This window comes from Tachypleus tridentatus, chromosome 9 (genome assembly GCF_004210375.1).
Source record: "Tachypleus tridentatus isolate NWPU-2018 chromosome 9, ASM421037v1, whole genome shotgun sequence".
Taxonomy (NCBI): Eukaryota; Metazoa; Arthropoda; class Merostomata; order Xiphosura; family Limulidae; genus Tachypleus; species Tachypleus tridentatus.
The window spans coordinates 47412436-47436844 of NC_134833.1; the positions used below are offsets into that span (position 1 = coordinate 47412436).

The following is a 24409-nucleotide window of genomic DNA, read 5'->3' on the forward strand; positions in this document are numbered from 1 at the left end:
CTGTTGAAGGAAACCTGGATTTTGGGATGTTTCAAAAATATGGATATGAAAATTGGTATTCAGCAAGATCCATAGAACTGAATTCATTACACAGGGCTGGAAATTAATGGAGGTACAGAAGCCAATGATCCCCAGAAATGCCAGAGGGCCCATAAAACATGTCTGTTAATTTGCCCAAATGGCCCCCTAAATCAAAAGGCCTATTAACAGTTTAACTCCACACACACTAACTCACTGACTAATCATTTCTTAATCATGAATGGACCTTCTCAAATTTATGAACACTTGTTAATCACATGTAATCCACAAAAGTCATCATTATGAATGTGTATATTCAAAATAAATGCACTTTTATTGATAAGAATGTCATCAGCATAATAGAATATATAAAATTTGAAATATAGTGAATACTTAAAATTTTATGATGATGACAACCACTAGTTTCAATTAAAATACTACTTGAATTTTTTATTATATATGACACCAAGCCTACATCAAAGCTCACAAATTTGACAGATGCATAAAAAGTTATTTTATCAACACTTTCCAAAAAACAAATGCAAGTTGTAAGTTGTTTGGAGAATACCCTACTGCATGTACACTATTTGTAAATGTTAGGGCAGAGACTTCTGAATCCAACTTTAAGGACTGCAGTAGCCAAAAATTAAAAAAAGAACATAATATTACTATCTCATCAATCCTGTCAAAATTGGGAATCACCAATAATTATAGCACACACTTAGCCCAGTTCTGATCATGTACAGTAAAGTTGATGATGTCACTTTCTTAACCTCAAGATAACCTAGGAAGGTTGAAATATTGTTCTCTCCTTATCAGTAAAGGTATTAATACCCATACCAACCATTATAAGATACATTTTTATTTCAAGTGGGTTTCTCGTCATCAAGAAGGATGCCACTTTGTACTATTATTGACAGACTGAGCTTAAAAATTGTAAAAACCTACAGTGAACGTATTCTGAAGCTTCATTAAATTTGGAATGCTTGCTGTTATTAAGTGCCATGCAATGCAATCACAATCTCTTTTCCATTTTATTATTTGAATGCATGAGACATAAAAATGGGAACTGACTTTGCAGTTAGTACATGATCAATACATAATGTTATGTGATCACTGTGAGAGACAAACAAACTGTTGAGGTTTGTAGCCTAAATTCATCATTCACTTCAGACACAAGTTTGAAGAATTTTGCCATCACTACACACATTGACTTTCTCAACCAAAAAAATGTACTCCAATCAAAGGTCAAATAAAGTAACAGCTTTTGGAAGTTTTCACTCATAAAGAAAGGAATATTCGAACAGTTTGGCAAAAGACAGCTTTCAAATTGGTCTTTAAAAATGTTCCTAACTGTATATTTATCCCCACATGTAATAATCACCTTTCCAACCTTAAAAAAAACAACTATAAATGCATTAAAAAAAAAAACCCAAAAGAAAACCACATTATGCTGGTAAAATTATTTAAAACTTAGCACCTCCTAGCTTGAGACACATGCTTAAACTGAATTTCTTTCAAACTTCTTGGAACGATACGTGTCATTCAACCAAAAGAACCAGCATGTTATTAACAGGAGTGACAGTTTAATTGTTTTCCACTTTCTGTAACTCAGACTGTAATAATCTTCACTACCACACACATTCAGTGGATGTGCTTTATTGGATCCTTCCCTCACATACCAGGTTTTAAGGAAATCCATTGAGAAATGCACAAGATATAAAATTTCAAATTTTGACTAAATTTCTTCCTATGCATCAAAAGTCCAGAACTATAGATCATTACAACTTATAATTAGGTATCAAATATGGTCTAAACCACATGTGCAAAGTTACTCAATAAATACTTCTCAATTTGACAAAAGTTTTTGCATACTCTTGTGCAAAATGCCATGCAAGTTATCAATTTAAAACTTTTACTGCAGCTTCATCTATTGCCAGCTGTTTAGTTAAGATCTTGTGGAGCTGAATGGTGTGCTTCTCTGTTACAAAACTTATTCTGCTTTCTAACTGGATTTTGTCTCATAATTTGATAAGCAAGTTCATCTCTTCTTGTTCTTCTTTCTTTCAGTAACTTACATTCTGACATTTCTTTTTGAAAGTTTCAGAATTCCTCTGGGAAAAGAACTTTTCCATTTGATTATTTTTGGTTTCATGATTTCGGATGTTTTTATCACTTTATACTCATATTGAAGAAAGAATAATACTCGTGTGACTTAAGGAGATTGGGTTACCACAAAATTCCTGCAAATGTGTATGAAGTGAACTATATATGACGAACTTGCAATTTACAGATTATGCTTGGATTTTCAAAACCCTTTTCTTCAGAAATATCACAATGATTCTACACTAGGAAAACTCACTCAACCATTATTTTAAAAATTTCATTAATAAATTGTTTTGTTGATAGTAATAATTGTAAAAAATTAACATACATTATTAAAAATGAAAGAAGTACCATTTCTCCATTAAGGAAGAAAAGTAGAAAAAAAGTTATAAAATAAGGTCTTTATTTTTTTATTTTAGTGAGTCTATATAAGTAACTGGTTTGCTTCATAAAACATGTGGACACATCACACAAGCTTTTATAACAGACCCAACTGAAATGAAATTTTACGAGGAAATTCCTCTTATGATGTGCAAAACCATGCAAAATGTACTCTAAACCAAGTTGAAACCATGAGAAGAGATTTGTAGGGAAACAGACATCAGCCTCTTATATATGTATATAAAAATCATTTAAGTGGTCTTTAAAAAAAAAAGAAGAAAGAAAGAAATGGTCTACTTTTGTGTTTTTCATGGAATGAGTGTTCACAACAAAAGAGATATAAACTGGTATGTTTAATATCCTTTCAATTTAAGTAACATCCACTAACAGCCTATTAAATCAAGAGATATTTCTGATAACTTCCACTCTAAGATTGATCCTTAAAAATACGTCTTGGGGGCCCTGCTGACTCCATAAAAAAAATGTAAAGAATGAATCCTGTTAAAAGTTTAAATTTAACTATAATTTCTACTTTTTGTTTTATATATTGTAAGTTTAAGATCTTTAATGGTTTACAACTGTCTACTGAATGAAAATGCAGTAATGTTTTGGTGTCTATACTGTGACATTCTTTAGGTCACTATACATACCTGTGTAGTGTGTTATAAAGATAAGCATGGCTATGCAATAAATTCAGCTCAGGCTGTATGGGTTGAGCAGGTGTTGCCAGTAGGACTATGACATTATCATATTATTTGTAGAAAATGGTTGTCTCCAGGTCACTCATGTGCAAACTAATGTGTTCACGATGGTGCAGTTTGGCTTTTCTTTCTTTTCAATGGAAAGCTTTTCTAAAATTCTATAATAATACCAATTTATGATAAGCCCTGTTTTGTAGTTATGTCCAGCTCAAACTGAAGAATCTGATCGTGTTAGGTTAGTTGTTTTTTAATGTTCTTTTAATCTATGTTTTATCATTCAACTAGTTTTTCCAATTTTAACTGTTGTTACATGAGCTCAGAACTTTGTAATTTTGTTGTTGTTGTTTTTCTTTAGACTTGTTGATTGGGTGTTAAATTTTATTAAGGATGTTTTATAGACACTTTCATGCCTTAAATTGAATTTTAATATTAAATTTCCAGCAAATACATTTAATTTTTTGCTTCACTTGCAAATGTAAGATGAAGAAATAGTAAACTTGTTTTGGACTTGTCTTGATAGTGTTATATAATGTTTTTCTTCTTGGCAGTAGATATGAAATTGAAAAGGATTCTTTGTTTCTGAAAACATCTAAGAAAGTTAGTTCTTTTTCAACATGGCCTCATCACATATCTTTCTGTCAAAGATGCTCAATATAATTCCACACTTAACAGCTTTTGAGTGGTTGACCTGTGGTGCAGCTACCTCTTATTGTGTGGGTTTCCAATAAACAACAATGGTGAAATCATCATCATGTATGTGAATAAGTGTAAAAAATTTAAATATGAGTGGGCTGGGATTCTTCAACAGTAGACATCTGCAACTTGTTGAAAATAATTTTGAACAATAAATAGACAGTACACAGTCCAGTTGTTTTAAATAATACATATTCAAAACAAGTCAAACATGCACAAAAACTCTTTATACCTCAATAAATTATAGTTTAACATAAAACTAAATTTTCTTTTCTTGTCATAAGTACATATAGAATGATTCACATATTTTAGAACACAACTGACAAAATGAATTATTTTTTTCTTTTGTTATCCCAGTAGTATCAGTGAATAATTTACTTGCATTACCCCATGGGTTATCACAGCTGTATTCTGAATTCTAAATAATTGTCTCCTTTTTTTTCAAAGTCCAATTATTCCCTTATCTGTATTAAGCTGTGAAACTGACTTTAAGGCTAATCACTCACACCTCTTTTCTTCTTTTGATTGAACTACATACATAACATACAACTCTTAAGGAGTTAAGTAACAAAATCTGTTATAACTATCACTTTTAAAATAATTACTTTTATATTCTTGTTATGAAAACCAAATAATCATTAAATATTAAACACTAAATGATAACTCTCACACTAAACAGTCTTGTATATCCAACAATAAGCCCCCTTTCTAAAAAAATATTTAGAATATTTATTTTTATATTATATACAAAGAATGTTCTCAGTTCACACACTAAGACTCCTCCATACTGTCTTCAACAAACATTTGCAGTTTCTATGGTCTCTTTTCTCATAGGCTCTTTGGTAGGGCTTACCTTGACAGGATCTCTTATTTTCATCTTGATCTTCTGTCCCAGACCTATCTTTCCTGGTCTACCTATATACTGATATAGTAAAACTTCTACCACTTTATTCTTTCTGCCAGTAAGTTCTTCAATTATGTTGACATCTTTGTACTCCACCCAGTGGTCTCAGGCATAGTAGGTGTTTATCTTTTATAATGAAGTCAGTGTCTTCTGATTCTGCATATATGACAGATACACCTGCTATGTTTACCTGTGTATCAATAGATGCACCCACAATGTCTTTCCATTTCCATGTACCTGTTCAACAGCTTGGATGGTACATCTTTTATCTTCTTGTCCACTTTCACTTTATAGTACATTCTGTTGACCACTTCACATACTGTGAAAGGCCCTTTCCAATGAAAGGGTAACAGGACTAAAACCTTTTGTCTGACCATTAAATTCTTATCCTTCACCTTCTTCTCACACATAAGTACTTCTTACAACATTTGAGTTTAGCTTCCCCAGTAAAGCTGCTTCAATAGGTCCAGTTCAGTACTCCATTGTGGTACCCTGTTTTTTAAGTTTCTTTCCATTTTGTATTGTACTTGACTTTCTCTCAAATACTGTTCCAAAGTTTCTGCAAGGAAAGGTATTTTTTCTGAAATTCCTTCAGCTCCCATGAACCCATATATGGGATGTCATTTTTCAAGACACTAAGAGGCTTAATAATTTACTTGTTCTTTTTCCTTCTCCTTGAGTATTGTTGTGACTGCAAATGCTTCATCAGTCTTTTTCTCTAGTTCCTCCAAATTCTTTCTATCTGGTATGTTTCCAAACATCAAGTTGTATATTAGTAGTGCATTAAAACACATGGCTTCAAAGTCTTCTATATAATATGGAATATCCATGTTTCCTTTTGCTATTGGAAACTTTCTCACTGTCCCATCAATTAACACACACAGGCAAACCTTGCTGTCATTTAGTTATCAGACACAAGACTGGTTCTCATTGCTGCTGTGATTTGTTGTCACCTCTTGATGACTGTTACATGCTCCAATCATTACTGGTACTGTTGATCCATTAGCTAACTTAATTACCATAAGTAATGCACTGATTAATCATGCAAATAACACTTCATTCTCGTGGTGAATCTGATGTTTCTTTGTGGCAGCAGCATCCACTGTGACAGTCACTCTTTTCTTTTCTTACCAGCTCTGTCTTTGTAAGTAGTTACAGCTCTTTTATGTTGAGATTTCTGCTGTTGCTCACTGGTAATGGAATTGCTTTCCTTTGCAATGTGCCTTTTTTATGATAAAGATAGCATCTCTTCTCCTTTTTATTAACCTCCTGTTACCTTTAGTAGATTTCTGCTCCTGATCAGCCACCACTGGTTTAAACTCTAACAGAATTTTCTTGGACTTGCCAATTACACTTCCTCCACAAGCTTCCATATACTGTTCTGTCAGATTGATCATCTCATCTACATCTTTTGGTACCCTCTTCTTTAGAAGCACTGAAATACTAGTTCAGCATGTGGCCATGAACTTTTCACATATTAACAGATTTGCCAGTTCCTCAAAATTATTGTCACACTTGGTCATGCCACCAGCCTATCATGTGAGGTATCATTGTAGACATGTCACAAACTGTCACTTTCTCCAGTGTCAGGTTTGACTTCTCTGAACTTTCAATGAAAGCTTCCTCAGTAAATTCATAGGATTTTAGCAAGGCCAATTTTTAATTTGTCTCAGTCTATAGCATTCTCTAATGTCACACCTTCATACACTTAATAGGCCTTCATCTGTGAGAAATGCACTGAGATTAACTGCCCAGTTACCTTTGTCCCAGTTCTAACTTTGAGTGAATCTTTTATATCTCTCCAGGAAGCATCCATATGATCTTTCTGTTCACCAAATTCTGGCAACTTGTGACAGCTGGCACTGACCCCACTGTCATTCATGAGTCCTTCTTTCTACTGGTTGAGCTTAATTTGTGCTCTTGTTCTAAGTGCCCCCTTTCTCTCCCCTTTTCTTCTTTCACAATTTGTGTTCTTACTCTTTTTCTAATTCCAGTCACTCCATTTTCTCATTTTCTTCTCCTTCTCTTTCTTCTTTTAGTAGAATACACTCACCTCTTTCTATCAATTTATAAAAAAATCTATTGACATAATTATATAGCATGATTACAATCTCTACACTCTTTGCACCACCATTACTGTTGTTTATTTACTGGCATACTTATTCCCACTGTCATTCTTCTACCACCATATACCACTGGTACAATCCTCATTGCACCAGCCAAAAGTCAGGATTTTAAATGTGAGTAGGTTGAGAATCTTCTACAATAAGTGTCTGTGATTTGTTTGCAATAAACCTCTAATAATAAATGGACAGTACACAATCCACTTGTTTTAAACAATATATACATTCAAAACAAGTGAAACATATATTCAAAACTTCTTCAGACTGGAAATTGCACTTTTATCTAAAACTCCAAATAATTATCTTTTCTTGTTGAAAGTCTACACAGGCTGATTCAATTACTTTAGAATCCAACTGACAAGACAAATTAATTTTTGCTATTCTTATCACAAAAGTGTCATGAATAATTCACTTAAATTACCTCATGGATTGCCCTATAATTGTATCCTGAACATTAAATAATTGTCTCCTTTTTGTCAAATTCCACAGAGATGGGTCCAATTACTTTAATTGATAGTTTTAACAAAACAAATTATTCCCCTCATCCGTGATGAAATGTGTAACTCATTTTAAGATATCACTCATTAATGCTAATCACTTACATACCAATTAACTTCATGTCTTCTCACTTTTATCTGGCCAAACTTTACTTGTGCTCACTTTGTCACATTTTAGTATTGCTAAAGCCCTAACAAGAGGTTTAGAACAATGGAGAATATTCCTGTCAAGGAAACCATACCAGAGTTTAACCAAATGAAGCCTGGAACTTTTTACAAACTAGGAGACACTATGATGTAATAATACTCACATAGTGAGAAAAACTTTCAGGTTTCGAGAAAAATGACAAACAATACTGCAACAATTAAACTGCACACACAACTGTTACTGAGTAATGTAATGAAATCTGTTATAACTACTGTCTTTAAAACTCTTACCTTTAACACTCGTTATAAAAACTAGATAATCATTAAATACTAAATAATAACACTAAACACTCTTGTACATCCAAAAATGAAAGTCTTATTTCTTCGAACTGCATGGCAAGAAGGAAATCATTAAGTAATGATAATCTGTGAGACCAAGTAACAAATGTGTCATCAACATAGTGCTCACAAATATTAAGTGTCAAGTCATTTGTCTGCTGCATATTGGCTTCAAAATCTATGCAAATATTGCTGAATGTGGATGATAGAGATGATCCCATATGAAAGTCACTGGTTTGTTCTTACAATATATTTTGAAACTGAAGGTTGGTGGATCAGTGCAGAAAGTAAGAAGTTCTAACACACTGTATACAATGAAATTGTGTTGATGTGTGTGTTGTATGTGGCCATTTTAATATTACTAAAGCCCAAAAAGGAGGTTTGGAACAAAAGAGAATATTCCTCTCAATAAAACCATACCATAGTTTTTGGAACACATTTCAAAATTTTTTGGTTTGATTAAGAAAATAAGTCAAAACAATATATGAAAAGAAAATAATTCAAAGCAGAATCTTTAACTGAAATTCAATTTCAATTCTGTATCTTTAAGGAAGTAAAAAAAAATGAAGTGAACAATGAAAACAATACAAACATCAATAAAAGTTAAAATAATAAATGCAAAAATTCCATAATTTGTAGGAAAAAGAGCATAAATGAATTACTGTAGTGTCAAAGAAAAGAAAGAGCTTTTGGTATACACACCATACTAAAAAGGAGAATACTACACATAGAGGATGAGTTACTCTCCTATTGGTGGAGGGGTATAGTTTAATAATGATTACATCATAGCTTGGAGCACTGTACATTATTATGTGTAGTGGTTTAAAGGTTTGACAATAGAAACATTGGCAGTTTAGTAATATTTTAAATCTAGTAAGTTTTTTCTAAATCTTATTCATATTGTTAACTCAAAAACACAAAAGCAATTGAGAAACAAAAGCATCTTACAATATTGATGAATATGAAAAACTGAAAGAATGCAATTTCTGCTATCCATTTCTGCCTTCAAATAATATCTAATCTCATTATCCAGTTAAGTAAAATGGCTTAATAAAATGTCAGGAAGCTTTTTTAGAGTTTTTTTAACATAACATGAGATCATTACCAATGCATAATTTAAAGTAGTTCTTTTTTTCTACTCAATGTTTCAGCTTACACCTTTTTCAAGGGTATTTGAATGTCACAGGTTACAAATTTACTAACCAAGAACACAAAAATTAACAAAAACACAATACAGATTGGTTTCTTATATCATTGTAAACTTCAACTAATACCTTCTGTTATAACCTAACTGATACACCTTTCACATTACATTTTAAAACAGTAAATCCATTGCTAAAATAAATTTTTGAATGGCATTCCTTCTGATGTTTTAATGTCATGTACACAACAAAATCTAAGCATGTAACCTTAATTAAGTCCAGTACACATTCTGAGGAAGTGACATGACTACAGTTTCTGTCAATGGACATGAACCACTGCTAACCAAATCAAGCTAAACAAATATGAATGCATTAAAATAAAACTGGAAAACAAATTTAAAAGACTAGCATGCATTACTGAAAAGAAAATCATGTCAGAAAGTAATTCCAATGATCATATTTTAAATGACAAGATTACAATGAGAGATAATCTAAAACTTTCCAAGGACTGCATTTCCATCCTCTCCAAAGGTTTAAATATTGCTGTTTCAGGTCATTTTACTGATAAAGCAACTCGTGATATTTGTTCACCTCTTCTCCAAATTAAGATTTCACAAAAACTATTCCTCTTCCAATACAGAAATACCTCTAATAACAATGTGAACAAATAATAACACTTTCTGAGTTTCCCAAACCCATACCTTTCAAAGAATGCTGTACTGAGAAACTTAAAAATGATACAGCTAGAATCATAAATAGCTATAAGAATTACAATGTCAAATTTACCTTTTCAAGAAATGAGCAGTTAATTATTATTGAAGTAAAAAAAGAAAAATCATGTAACTCTGAAAGTGCAATGCAATGGCTTTGTTTTAATAAATATTTCCATATACACTGAAAAAAAAACTGATGTACATTTCAATGGCATGCCTACTTACAAACCACTAAACAAAGACCATATAAAAAACTGGAAATAAATCAAAAAGACATTTCATCTAAAGACATTCTCTACACCTGTGTTTCTACAACAGGTAGTTGTCATCCCTTCAACTAAATACCAAGGACATTTTCACTATATTGATTACATATACACATCTTACAGAAACCTGGTAAACTACTGAAGATATACTTGTTCAGCTTTCAATAACAAAATTCCAAAAAGTGCTTTGTTAAGACAAATGGCTTAGAGAAACCCTTCACACGTACAAACACTGCCTATGTACACAATATTCACCCACACACACAGGGGAATCAATGCTGATTGTTTCAAAGAACACATTCTTGCCACTGATAGCAAAGGCAAAACTGTACATTAAATAAACTTACACAGGATAATTGATGAGACACATTATCAAACCAAAGATTTAGATTTGTGACAACTTTAATGAAGTAATTTAAGGAATATTTTTTCATTCAATCCAAATGCCCTTCTATTAAAAGGTATTACATCTGGTCCCGGTAAAACTATTATTATTTCATGTAAGGTTTATTCTATTTTTATTTGTTTGTTTTCACTTACTTTTGTGACTAACACCTCTAACCTGTTTAATAATACTTTTAGCAAACTTCACCTTACATTTTTCTATTATCTTTTATAGTTTAATATTCTTTTTGGTTATTATAACTTAAAGGCATAGTATGAACCATCAGGCAGAATAAAGAAAAATGTTTATCAGAAGTTGTTTGCAATCTTTTTTGTAAATGGTTTCAATTTTTCAATCAGCACCAAAATCTACAAAAAGTAATATAAAATATAATTCAAAGATCTTAATACTTCTTTTCCAAACCTCCTGATGGCAAAATCATGAATACTTTCATCTTCTACTTTCTTCTTCCGTGCTATCAGATCCCGCAGCAAATACCAGATAAAAGGCTTAGAAAATGGAGGAACTTTTCGAAATAGATGTGAAGGTCCACTAGGTAAAGTGTGAAGCTGATTACTAACCAGGATCAATCGTTTCTGGGCAGCTGGGTGAGACTTTATCACAGGTAAAACAGCTGATGAGAGCCCTAGTTCATTAGCCTGGATAATTGTAATCCAAAATATTAATTATGAACTTTTAAAAAAATGAACAAAACTTTAGTTAAGATAAACCAGATATATAAATATGGTATAGATTTCAAAAACTTTCAATCGTTACTAAGTATATGAATAACAATTCATCAACTTTTGGAAAAATACTATCTTCCAAGGAATAGCTATTACAGACATAAAAGTATTTATATTGTGGTATGCAAGCATGCCATGTATTTTGTACAATCTTGCTGCAACACAGAATGTTTTCAAAATTTATTTATTCTAAATGTATATAATTTTTGCATAACATATAGTCATGAAAATTGTTACATAGGTTTTGTTCTAGCAGTCTTTGTTTCGTATGCAATCTATGAATATAATACCTTTTCTACCAATGGGCACCATGTCTGTGATACCATATTACACAAATGTCAACTGCCAATATCCTTTTCTATGTTAAATGTGAATCCTTAGTCACTAATAAGCACTGCTTATTCAAATATTTTCTGTCATGTAAGAAATTTTATATTTAAACATATTGTAGAGAATAAATATTTTTTGTTCCTGAATTAAAATGAACTGACTAGTAGAAATACATCCAGAAAGAAGAAAGCAAGTCTAATTATTTAATTCAGTGTAAGATATCCATCAACATACCAGAAAGCAAATACATATGCAATTTGTTTTAATCTTGCTAACAAATAAAGTGTTCTTATTTTGTGTCACAAAAAACAAGACTAATTTGTTTATTTCACTGATTAAACTCTGTCAATTCAGTTAGAAAGCAAACCAAACTAATACTCTTTTAGAAAATCAATTTAATCTAATTAATTTAATTTAATGTAAATTAACTCTTTTGCAACAGGCTCTGTATAATATACACAAGCTTGTCTGCACACTTACACAAATTAAGTATTTGCATTATAACTTTTGATACGGCATGTGTACCTTCACAAAATTTGGAACACTTTTAGTAAAGATTACAAGCTTTTGAACACAGAAAATTACAATTTTTAATGAAACACTTTTCACTAAAGATTTGTTTGTGAATATAGTGTTTCGTTACTAGTCTGAATGCAAAGTGATTTCATGTTGTTATTAAAATACTATTCTTCATCCCAAAAATCTCAAATATTATTTAAATAACCTCTAAAACCTCCTAAATGCATTTAAGCTGTTTGTTTACTTTATATTTTACGTTATTGTCTATACACTATGTGGGGTCTGTCATTTAGCCAACCTCGTAATCATAAAAAAAAATAATTAGAAATACAAGTTATTCTCTTTTCATGCTATAACAACTACATATTATAACATGAAAATATAAATGTTCAGCCTAAGTAGCTTAAGTCTCATAATGCTACATGAACAGGTTAACCTGAAGAGGACCTAAGAAGGTCGAAATGTTGTTCTCTGCTTTCTTTTGATAAAACTATCAATACCCATACCAGCCGTCCTGAGATACATATATATTTATTACTTTTTATTATATTGACCTTTCAATTGTTCACCTTATTTTACAAAACTTGCACTGAGGCAATGTACATGTGCTCATGTCACCTATCAATAACATAAAGAGTGACTATTACTTTTCTGTGTCTTGGTTGTGTTTTAGTGGACTAGTATTTTGTAACATACAGTCACATTTCAATTATTATACATTTTATATACATGTGTATATAGATTATTAACATTTAGAAATAAATTATTAAACTTATAAAATATAAAACAATAAATCAAAAGTAAAGGAAACAATTATTTCTTCTCAGTACAAATTTTGCACTTGGTTGTTGTTGGGCATAAGGTGCTAAGCCATTTAAAATTTTGCACATGGAGAACAGCAAACAATTTTTTTTAGGCTTTACATGTAATGTTAAATAATAAAAAAAAATAAAAAATAATTACACTGATACCATAGAATTCCACTATAATTTATTAAGCTTACTAACTGAGGTTTATTTGAATTTTATAAAATATGAAACTTCTGTCAGACTAAAGACTCAAACCACATCATTGTAATATTAGATCAAAAGAATGTCCTAGCCTTTTCACATATTAAAACAGTGAAAAAAAAAAGTATGAAGACATACTAAGCTGTTGGTTGAGTATTCACATGTCATACACTGTAGTAAGAGTACATGAGGGACCATTTCAAAAAATGGAAAAAAGTGAATAGGGCTCACCATGTCTGATTAATACATAAGACATATTTCAGCAAAAAAGAAAAAAAAGAGGTTCTTATTTTATATTCTAGCTCATCAATATTACTAATTTGAGTTCATAATTTGTACAAAACTATATATTTAGTATTTTGACATCACAAACATTTAATTTCAAACAATGCCGCATTCAACATATCACATGACTCACAAAAATCTATATTTAGATTTATTCTTTTAATATTTATTTTTAAATCAAGAAATTAACTCATATGTAATATAAATCTCTGAATTATAATACACAATTTGATTCCAAACTTATTGACATAAATGCATTAAATAGTAGTTCAATAAACTTTTAATTGCAACTCAACAAACACTATCACATGGTTTTTGACCCCTGATTTGTGTGAAAGGGTTAAACTGCACCACATTTCATGACACCAAAAATGCTGTGTGGCTTAGGTTCTTTTGCAGATCCATGAAGAGAATGGTAATAAACTGAAAATTAAAGAAATGTGTAAAATAAAATGTTAAAGTTTTCAGTACCTAATGTCAATATACTCAAACATAAAATTTATATAAATGTAATTATGAGATACTTCTAATGTTGATAAAAAATATATAGAAGAAAAATAAATGTCGTTTTGTGAAAAACAAGTAATACAGTATATTAAAATGGTATTTACACACTATCATTATGTATAATAGGGACAAATATAATTCAAAAAAGTAGTTCCTAAAACAATAATATGGAACTCTTTTCAGTATAAGACCAATGAAAAAAAACAACAAAGAACCAAACAACAAACGTTTTAAAACAGATCAAATAATAATATCAGTAATTTAGATCAAAAGGCAAACTAAGTTAGATAAAAACAAGCAAAAGGTTGTAATAAGCAAAAGTAAAGTAGCTTCAAACTGATGCACATAGGGCTTATATAATATTAAAAAACCTTTATGTTTATAAACATTACACATCATAGAAACCCAAAGTACATTTGTCAGAAGTAAAAAACATTAATTTTTAAGAAATAACTTTACTGAGCTTTAAGCCATCTCCATTCATGTGACTTCTTTGTTTCATAATATAAATATATATATACATTACATGCCCATGCACACACACCCTTTTTCTCTGATATCCAGACACACTACTTGTGCCTGATAATAACAAAGTCTTCTCATTCTGTTATTACATTGAACTTGCAATAAACTGTCTTTGTACTCATCTTTAAACTGTATAAACATTCCTTATGTGAAGTTATTTGATTTCGGAGTCTCATGAAGAAGGTTTCTGTACATTTAAACAGGTATAATTTAACAATCACCAAAATAAACATTGACAAAAAACAACAACAAAACTCTTAACCACACACATCCATGTAAGTCAAAGTAAGAATGTCAAACTTTAATACCTTTATTATCAATGTATAGCAATACCCTTCATATCAAAACATAGCTTGTAATTGAATCTGTTGTATGATATAAATTTTAATTTTCTAATTTCAAAGGAAAATATTTGAATAAATTCTCAATCTTCTTTTCTTCTATATCACATTTCAAACTGCCCATTTTAAATGCTCTTTCTATATCTATATTAACTTATACATTCCAACAAAGCATACACAGGATATTGTTAATATCCTGCCACTTTGTAGCCTCCAGTCATCTTCCTTTATTGATACACATGCAATAAAGTGAAAACCAAATACCACACCCCTCCTAGCACATACTTTTAAAAAATGTCAATAATTTAGACATTTAATATTTGATTATTTACAGCCAATAAATAGAGATTTTAATTTATTGAATTCCTTATAAGGACAGATAATTTCTGCCCTACTTGTTTTTCTTTGCTATCACCGAGTCCACTTGACCAGTCAATGAAATTATTTTAACCAATTAATAATTTAAGTAGAAGACTAGTCGAATTATAATAGTTTTAAGGCATTTTATCCTTTGCACCTGCTATTGTTTTGTGTTCTAAATACCATTTTTGAAATAATTAAAACTAAATATCAACAACAAACTTGCCAAAAGCAGACATAACTTTTAGCAAGTTTTTAAGAGAAAAACTACAAACCAACATATTAGTACTAAATCACCTGTTGTTTTATGTATATTGTTTGTTTTAATGTAGCCAGGAAATCCCATCACATTTTACAGAATTGTTAATCCAAAACTGCAAAATGCCTTATCTCCTCTTTAAAAAAAAATGCTTCAAAAGGATTCAGAATCAAAATCTGAATTTGCCACCAGACCAAACACACACAGACCCAACTACAATACCCTTGCCCTCCTTCCACAGGAAAAGATAACTAAGCAGTTGCTTAGGTGCATTGTGACAAATCAAAGGAAATAATAGTTATAATTTCATCTTACAAAGTTTAAAAAACATTAAAGAATGAAAAGAATAAAACTATAAAGTCCATTTAGAATTACTATGTGTAATTCCTTCGCATTAGCTGCAGTAATGTTTCATTTTTACAATGATGGTATGATATCAAATAATTTTTTTTCTACAAAAAAAAAAACTCACTATAATAATTTAGTACCATGGATTAATTGAAACTGGTCATGAAATCCTAAAACAACTTAAGTCAAATAGTGTTAATGCATTCTATAAATTATTAACTCATTTAAATTATAATTCAGTGGTTTCAGATTATGTCTTTATTTTTAGTAATGTCATCAACATGAAAATTAAAACAGTTAAAACAATTTCAAACTACTTAATTAGAATTAAATGGTTGATATCAAAATACAACTTTAATTATGGGTGTTTCATAATTTGAAGAAATAATTAAATATTCATAATTAAAAACATTTTTGGTGTTACTATGTTTTTAATATTTATGACAAAACTTCACTTCCAACTTAAATAATTATATAATTATTTATCATGTTTAGAAAAACAATGTTTGTTTGAAAGTTTGATGGTTGTTTACAAAATGGTTTTTAAAGTTCTTATGCAATAATATCACTTGCATTTTCACTTACTCTGAATATCAATGATAGTATGAAAAACAATTTGGTGAAAAAAATTAACTGCAGTTGTCCTAAACTATACTAACTATGAAGAAATCATATCTCTATTTTAAGACAAGATACAACATTACTGTCTTGAAAAGTTCAAATTGGAAAAATTTACTATGGTATGATTCAACTGATGTTAATATTAATCATACTTGTCATAAGACATTAGTATTGGTCATATTACACTTTAACACTGCATTCTATATCTAGTCTCACAGGGATTTTCAAGAATTAAGAGTGTATAATAACAGTACTTGAACTGAACTGTTTGCCATATCCATTGCTAATGACACATTTCACTCATTCCAGAGTTCATTAGGCTTGACAGAACACACCAAACAATAAGTTGTTTGTCACAACAACAGTCCTTATGATGTGAACTCTTTCCATCCTTGAGTATAAGTGTATGGAAACAGTAATCAAAAATAAATTTGGGAATACTATGAAGGCAAACAGTGCCTGTTGAGTTATTATATTTTCCAGTAATACAACAGTGACACTAAAGTATGCTAGAAGCACACAGTGTACAGTTGAATTTTTTTTATAAAGTGGTGCTTTCACTATATCAGTACTTTCAGTTTTTATAAAGTAAGATTGTGAATGAATGTTTAGGATGATTAATAAAATCACAGTAAGCAACTATTACCAAGTATACAAAACATGCTAAGGTTGGATAAAAATAAATATTTTTTTGTCTACAGATTAATAAAGTGGTTTCTAACAAGTTGAAACAAAATAAAAAGACAAAGCAAAAATTGTATTTATCTTATCTTTGAGAAAGTATCATTTCAAAACAATGCCAACTGGTTTATGTAACTTTCATTCAACATTTAAAATGTTAATGGATGTAATTTTATTTGGCTTATAAGACTGAATGCTTCTGTTACTTAAGTGACAAATATTTTTCCACCAAGTGTTGAGAAGCATTCAGTTCAACTAGGAAATTCTCCACAGATGTGAGAAAATTTAAAACTAAAGTTCTCGTTTCATGAAAAAAGTTGATCATTAGATTATATGATTAATACAAATGGTATAAAACTAGACTTTAAACTGAAGTATGTAAGAACTAACTAATGTTAAAACCTATTAAAGACATTAGAGCACTTTTAAAATTTCATAGGAAATTCATTTCAAATTTTGCAATTCTGGCAAAAGGTAAAAAAAAACCCATCAGACAATGAAATGTTTAGCACTAACCTAAAAAATGAACAAACAAATTGATCTGTCCACTAGTTATAGAATATAGAAGAATCACCACCAAAGAGTGATTTTGAAATAAGTGACATTCAGAAGAGCATTTTGTTTACTCGTCGAAAATGAAATCATAAGAGCTTCACAGAATTAGCACAAAATACTGAAAAAGCACAGAGAAATTACTACAAAAAATATACTGGTAATATTACTATTTAACACACAAAGTTCACAAATATGAAACCTATAGCTTAAAAGCAATTGTAATAATCAACATTTGATGATATGAAACACACAGAATGTGAAATCTTAGCACCTGAAATGTTCTTTAGCAAGTGTTCTTTAACAGTTTTCAAATACAGGTTGAATACTATTACTAGTTAAAAATCTGCACTACAAGCTCAATTTATTCCTAAACCCTAATTTCACAATGTAGCATAACAATGAAACAACATGACTTTACAGAACAGCATGAAGATGAAAAATAACTACTTTAAGTTTGAAATATAAAGAAAAGAAAATTCTAGCATATTGAATATTTGATATAAATGTTACCAAGCGCTTACAAAGTCCTAGTAAAATGCTTGAATAAAAGGATATATTTCACATTACAAAATCTTTAAAATATCTTACTACTTTCTTGAAAAGTTAAAATTAATATCTAAACATGTAATAATTACACATTCTAAATTAACTTACAAGGGTTAAAGCATTGTATCCAGCTTTTCCAACAGGTCTCATGCTTCTAGGTCCATGTTCAAAAATGGTACCATCTGGATATCTTGTTGTTCTTATCCACCCTCCAAGAGCAGTACCACTTTCAATAAGGATTATCTGAAAAAAAGAAAAAAAAAAGACAGAAATATATCAACATCTACACAGAGAAATATAATATTTAGTTCCATGAAACATTTCTTGATACACTAATTAAGAAATAATATATCTTTTGTTCTATAATAATCTATTTTGAACAAATTAACACAACATACTGCTTGTAATTTTAAGTTCTAATTCTTATTCATAGTCCAAAGAAAACTTAAAATCAACTAAATATACCACTTGGATGAAGGGTGAATGAAGATATCAAATTTACGTTCACGGAAAATGCTTTGTATTCATGTGTGTTCACGTATTCACGTGTAAGATTTGTTTGCACTTCAGTTATAGATCATACAATTGTGAATTTTGGCTTCATTTGTACCATGTTTATTCTGATGCTGATAAACACAATAACAAAATCAAAATTACAAATGTATAAGGGATATGGAGTAGATCAGTAATAAAGTAAAACAAATCAAATGATACAGAAACCTACTACAACATTTCTATTTTAAACTTAAAACAGGCAGTAAAAAATGTATTTTTTTCCAAATGGAAATCTATCATGAATATACCAATAGTTTATGGAAACTTTTATCATACATAAAAAATAAATAAATTTCATTTGTTCTGTGTGTGTGTGTGTGTTTTCTAATAGTAAAGCCACATCAAGCAATTTGCTATGTCCACCAAGAAGAATCGAACCTCTGATTTTAGCATTGTAAATCTGAAGACTTATCGCTCTTCTAGTAGTGGACTTCATTTGTTCTAATTTATTTAACCTTTAAAAATATATTCCTTGGCAAATCACTTTACAACATGAAAATATTTTCTGGTTTATGCAAGTTTCATTAGTTCATAAGATTGCAAGGTTATACTTACAAATAACTAAATTGTAAATTCTAAACAAAGAATAATTTATAAATGGTATCAGACCTGTTAATAAAATGTCTAAATGTTCAGAGCTGCATTATTGCTGTGCCATCACAATATACAATCACATTACCAGAGGCTACAATAACTGGCACAGACACAAATGTTACCGTGTGCAAAATATCTGTCAACAAAGTACCAAATTTTTCAATCATTTTGTTGTAACATAATATTGCTTATTAAACTAAAAAAAAATGGTAGTTAGTAAAACTTTTACTAAAAATACTCAAATTTTATCTATTATGGGATGTCCCATGGATTTAGACACTATGAAAAACAGCAACACTCAGACATACTAGCACCACACAATCTCAATAGTAATTATATCTCAATCTCAAGGGTATACTGTAGTTTGAAAACACATAGTTTCAAAACTATTAATCCACTTTTGCTGAGCTGTGCATGTTCCTACTTACTTTCAATCATTATTTTTTTCCTGTTTATTTTTGTTACTTGACAAACACAGAGCTGCTTACTCTTAGGAATTTCTTTGAGGCCTTTGAAACATTAAATTTTAATATGTTGTAAAGTGCTGTGAGAACTAAAGGCAATAGCCTTCTGAAAAAGGAGTCTGTCTGAAAGCAAGCTCTTCCAAGAAGTTTTTTTACTTAATGAAGCAAAATGGGACTATTTGGTGTATTTCATGGACCAATATAATACTAAACTTGACCTGCATCTAGCTGGTCAACCAACCATAATGTATTAAAAAGTTGCTAATTTGACTGAAACATGTTTTATTAATGTGTACGAGTGAGAAAAAGATTCAGATACACAAGTCTCAGACTCAGAGGATGAGTCATGGTAGGTCTGCAAACAGAGCATACTGTTATTATTTGACACGTGTTCAACTGTTTCTACTATGCGTCACAGAGAACCAAGAGTGTTGTTATATTAAAAGACTTTAAATGTTCCTTATTATTAATCCCTGTCAATGCAACATTCTGCATTTAAATATATACTTAATTTGACTGGTTTTATAGAACTTATATAGTTAAGCAAAAAGCTACACAATAGGCTATCTATCACCATGGGTACTGAAACCCAGTTTCTAAGCATTGTAAATATGAAAACATACATTGTACCACTGGGAGGTTAACTTCAACACAGTTTGATGCAGTCTGCATCTCTTCGACTGGGGAAGGACATTTATGCAAAATACATATAATAACTTTCAGTGTTCATCCCAAAACCTCATAAGATTTTGTTGAAGTTTACAAGTATTTTTTTTACACAAAGGATAACATTATTATAATTATGTATTTCTAGTGAAAATGTTATTTATCAATAGTAGTTATTTGCACTTAAACTATTTTAACAGTTAAAATAATTTGAATGCAAAGCAATTTTCGTTTTATGTATGAAAATACTTTTCATCATCTTATAGTTTTCATATTTCACTTGCATAACCTCTAGAACCTCTTAAATGAATGTTAAAGCTTTTTAAGGTAAATTGTTTATATTTTATTTTTCATCAATGTACAATGCAATTTAATTAGAAAATGGAAAAATACATACCTTTTATTTTTTATAAAATATCTTTAGAGATGTTTTAAGTTTGTTAGTAGCTTCATGTATTTTCCTTTTCACACAGAGGTAACTTCTAATGTTTTATTTTGCTTTCTTGTTCTTCATCTCAACACAAATCAACATTATCCTTGAAGCATATTACAGTACCTCTGGCAGACACATACAATCCTTTAACAAAATTTTCATACACTGCATAATATTGTAAGCCTTGAGAACTGATGCAAAATATGATGTATATTTAAAAAAATGTTTAAGCCTGTCAATTATACATTTTGGGTAAAAAACAACCACAAGTGCTATAGGTGATCAAGCAGCCAACAAAACTACAGTCAGTTACACATACCCCATACCTAAACCTGTGTGAAATTTTCAAAATAACCATTGTTAGGTTGCAGTGTAAAATGAGTTCTTTCTAATGACTTTACATGTATATGTAACATCTACATGGAGGCTATAATGCTCAAACAAATCTATTGAATGTGGACAGGGCAACTGTCAGAGACTGAAAACACTTATTACTTGTTTCAACTACATTCATTCAAAACTTTGAAATATTCAAGTCAGATGGTTATATAAGCATCTTAAAGAATCTTAGTGTACATTTACATAATTACCATTGTATTATTCAAGACATATTGTACCAACAACAGAGAATTTTCATGGATTGTTAGTCAAACGACAATTCACCTGATGTTTTATGTAGTTCTTTTTTAGTTGTTTTTTTTCAAATAAAGGACTTAAAACCAAGATAACATAAAACTTTGAATCATAACATACATTATGATTTTAATTCACATAAATTGATAGTAATGGTGTTTAATTGCATTTTAAATGTAATATAGTGACATGTACAGAAAAATTAATATTTAAAAAGTTATTGAAGGAATATGAGTAAAGATATGAACTAAATACTAATAAAAACTATGTAAATTTGTTGTTTGAATTGCCAGGCTATACAAAAAGCAAACAATCTATTTTTTCATTTTTACTACACAGATATTTCCATGACCTAATATATCAATGGTAGTACATATTCCTTCTATAAGTACTGACATAGAGACTGTTATATTAATGTACAAAAACTTGTAAGATCAAAATAATTTATTTAATAGAAATATTCTGTCTCTAAGTACATTCAAAGGTTTTTTTGTGTAGTAAAATTTTCCTTCCTGGCTTAGTTTTAAGAAAATGAGATAAATTCCCCTTCCTAGAACCCTTAAATTCTGCTTAGGTGAAAATCTACCTGCTGTTTATGTATTCTGTTATGGCTATCTTTAAATTTCAAGACAATTAATGGTAATCAAAAATAACAATGTTAATAAAACAATTGTTTATGCATAGAATATGAATTCTGACTTGCTAAATGTACCAGAATTAATCAGTACACAATTTTTGGCATTAATTGTAATTTATTTTTCCACCATCCATGTTTCATGAAATCACACAAAATTTTCACATTTTTTTCTCAGGTTTTGCTTGTAAAATGAAATTCTCCAATATTTTCCAATCCTGGGAAGAAAAATATAAAATGTATTGACTTTTCCCAGTTTTCTTGAAAGACAGAAAAGTAATTTGTTTGAGAGAAAAAAAATTAATTTGGAATGTTGTCTTTAGTACACTAAAAAAATAAAGTTGTGTACAGCTGTTCTTATATTACTGTGTTGAATTCTGAACATGAAACTTTGTGACCTCTAAAACAAGCTTACACTGATTTATTATTCAAATACAATAACTTCTTATCATCGATAATAAATACCTGCAATTTTAATACAACAGGTTTTGAGGCATTTTGAGGAGAATAAAATTAATACAAACTGGAAGAGAACAACACATTAGTACCAAGTATATGAATAAAGCAAAAATTTTTTATTCATAAAAAAAATCAAGTTTGACGTCTGGCCTTTAAATTTTTCTGATGGCTGTAACTGGCTATCAGAGAAGAGAGTAGGATTTTCCACATGGACACAAATTAATGAGAGAAACAATGAGAATACCAAACTATTAGATCATACAAACATGCTAATATGATGTTCCACAATTCTTAATATTACCTATAACAATGATAATTCCCATGATACATACCCATGAAAAAATAAATGCTTAACTTGTACTAAATTCTACAAATTTCTGTATAATCCTCAGAAATGAGTATCACCTCATTCCAAAGGACATGGCATAAAAATATGTACACACAAATGTAAACCTTATGGATTGACAACTGAAATAATTAGCTTTTGTGTAAAGAAAGAAATTAGTACAAGTTTACTATCTCATCCAATTTAGTTCACAAAAATGTAAATAACTACATGCAGAAGAACATATTTAGAAATATTTACTAGACTGTATCTGTTTAAAAATATGAAAAGGTAAAATGTAAAGATATTTCTAGCTATTTCATTTTAGTGACATATTAATGTAGAAAAATCACTATACAGAACTACAATATTACCACCATATTACAAGAAAAATTAATAATTATTCCTTTCTGATTATTGATTCTTAGACACAAAATCAATGGTTAATACATGAATTTTTAACCATGTGTTGAAAAATCATCCATATGAAAATAAAGATACAATATATTTAGTTGTCACAAGAAATAATTTCTTTAACTATTTTGTAATGTTTAACAAATAAATACACAGTGCTAAGTTGGTCAATAATTTTCATAGATTAATTATCTTGGTATTAATAAACAACTTGTGCAGATGAACAACCACTGCGATGGTATGCTAAAACATGATAAAATACAATTTTTGGCATTAAAATTCTTATGTTTTAAGTAAAAATTACAATAAATCACACATGGTCAGCAGCAGTGCAAAGGAATTTTTATGCTTCTCACAACAATTGTATGTATGTCAATTGTTGTAATTCAAACAACTTGGAAGAAAACAGAGTACAAGAGTCATCACAATTAGCCAATTCTGCATCTGTGGACAATAACAATATGGTAAATTTATATTTAACATAATTCAAAAACTTTATTTAAACATTTAATTATCACAAAACTACATAATATATTTATTTTAAGCAGTTCAGTAGAAATACACATTTATCTAATTAGTGTAATAAATATTTTTCTCTGAATTACACTTATAATGCATCCATACATCTTATATTTGTACATTAATAAATGCTTAAAATAATCTGAACACCACATACAAACCATACATTTTCACATAACAGAGAAAGAATCTGCCACAGATAAATCAAAATCTGCACTTCCAATGATTATTATTCTTAAAAATCAAAATTTGTATTTCCAAACTATTAATTCCATTACTCAAACCACTGTCCTACAAACAAAATACCCAATCTTCTACTAATTTTAAATTTAAAATACTTCTTAATAATTCAAGTTACTTTAACTAGATATCATTCTAAGAGTCTGTTCCTGCACTCTTGTTACCATCTTTCATAATGGAACTCAAACTATTCACACTCCTTCACCAAGTTACAATAGCCTTCTAACTATCATATTAAGCATTTCCTTTAAATGAATACCCAAATTCTATCTAATTCTTTCAGTAAAATGTTTGAAGTCTTTTATTAGTAATCATGCTTATATTTTTCATTTTATGACCAATACCATTATTCCTTTCACACAAGTTCTTTATAGTTTTGCATACCTCAATTTTTGTGATTTACTTACAAAGGTGAGATCATAAAG

At 29.7% G+C, this 24409-nt stretch overlaps 1 protein-coding gene across 12 annotated transcripts in view; it reads right to left on the minus strand.

Moving 5' to 3' along the window:
- Ppox (protoporphyrinogen oxidase) overlaps positions 1 to 24409 on the minus strand; it is a 99359-nt gene that overhangs the window by 56710 nt on the left and 18240 nt on the right. For all 12 annotated transcript variants that reach the window (XM_076454190.1, XM_076454183.1, XM_076454182.1 and 9 more), the window contains 2 exons: positions 18157 to 18291; positions 10826 to 11074 (listed from right to left, as the gene is read on the minus strand). In XM_076454190.1, the coding sequence (XP_076310305.1) occupies positions 10826 to 11074; positions 18157 to 18198 (291 nt within the window). In that variant the 5' untranslated portion in view covers positions 18199 to 18291. The remainder of the gene's footprint in view (positions 1 to 10825; positions 11075 to 18156; positions 18292 to 24409) is intronic.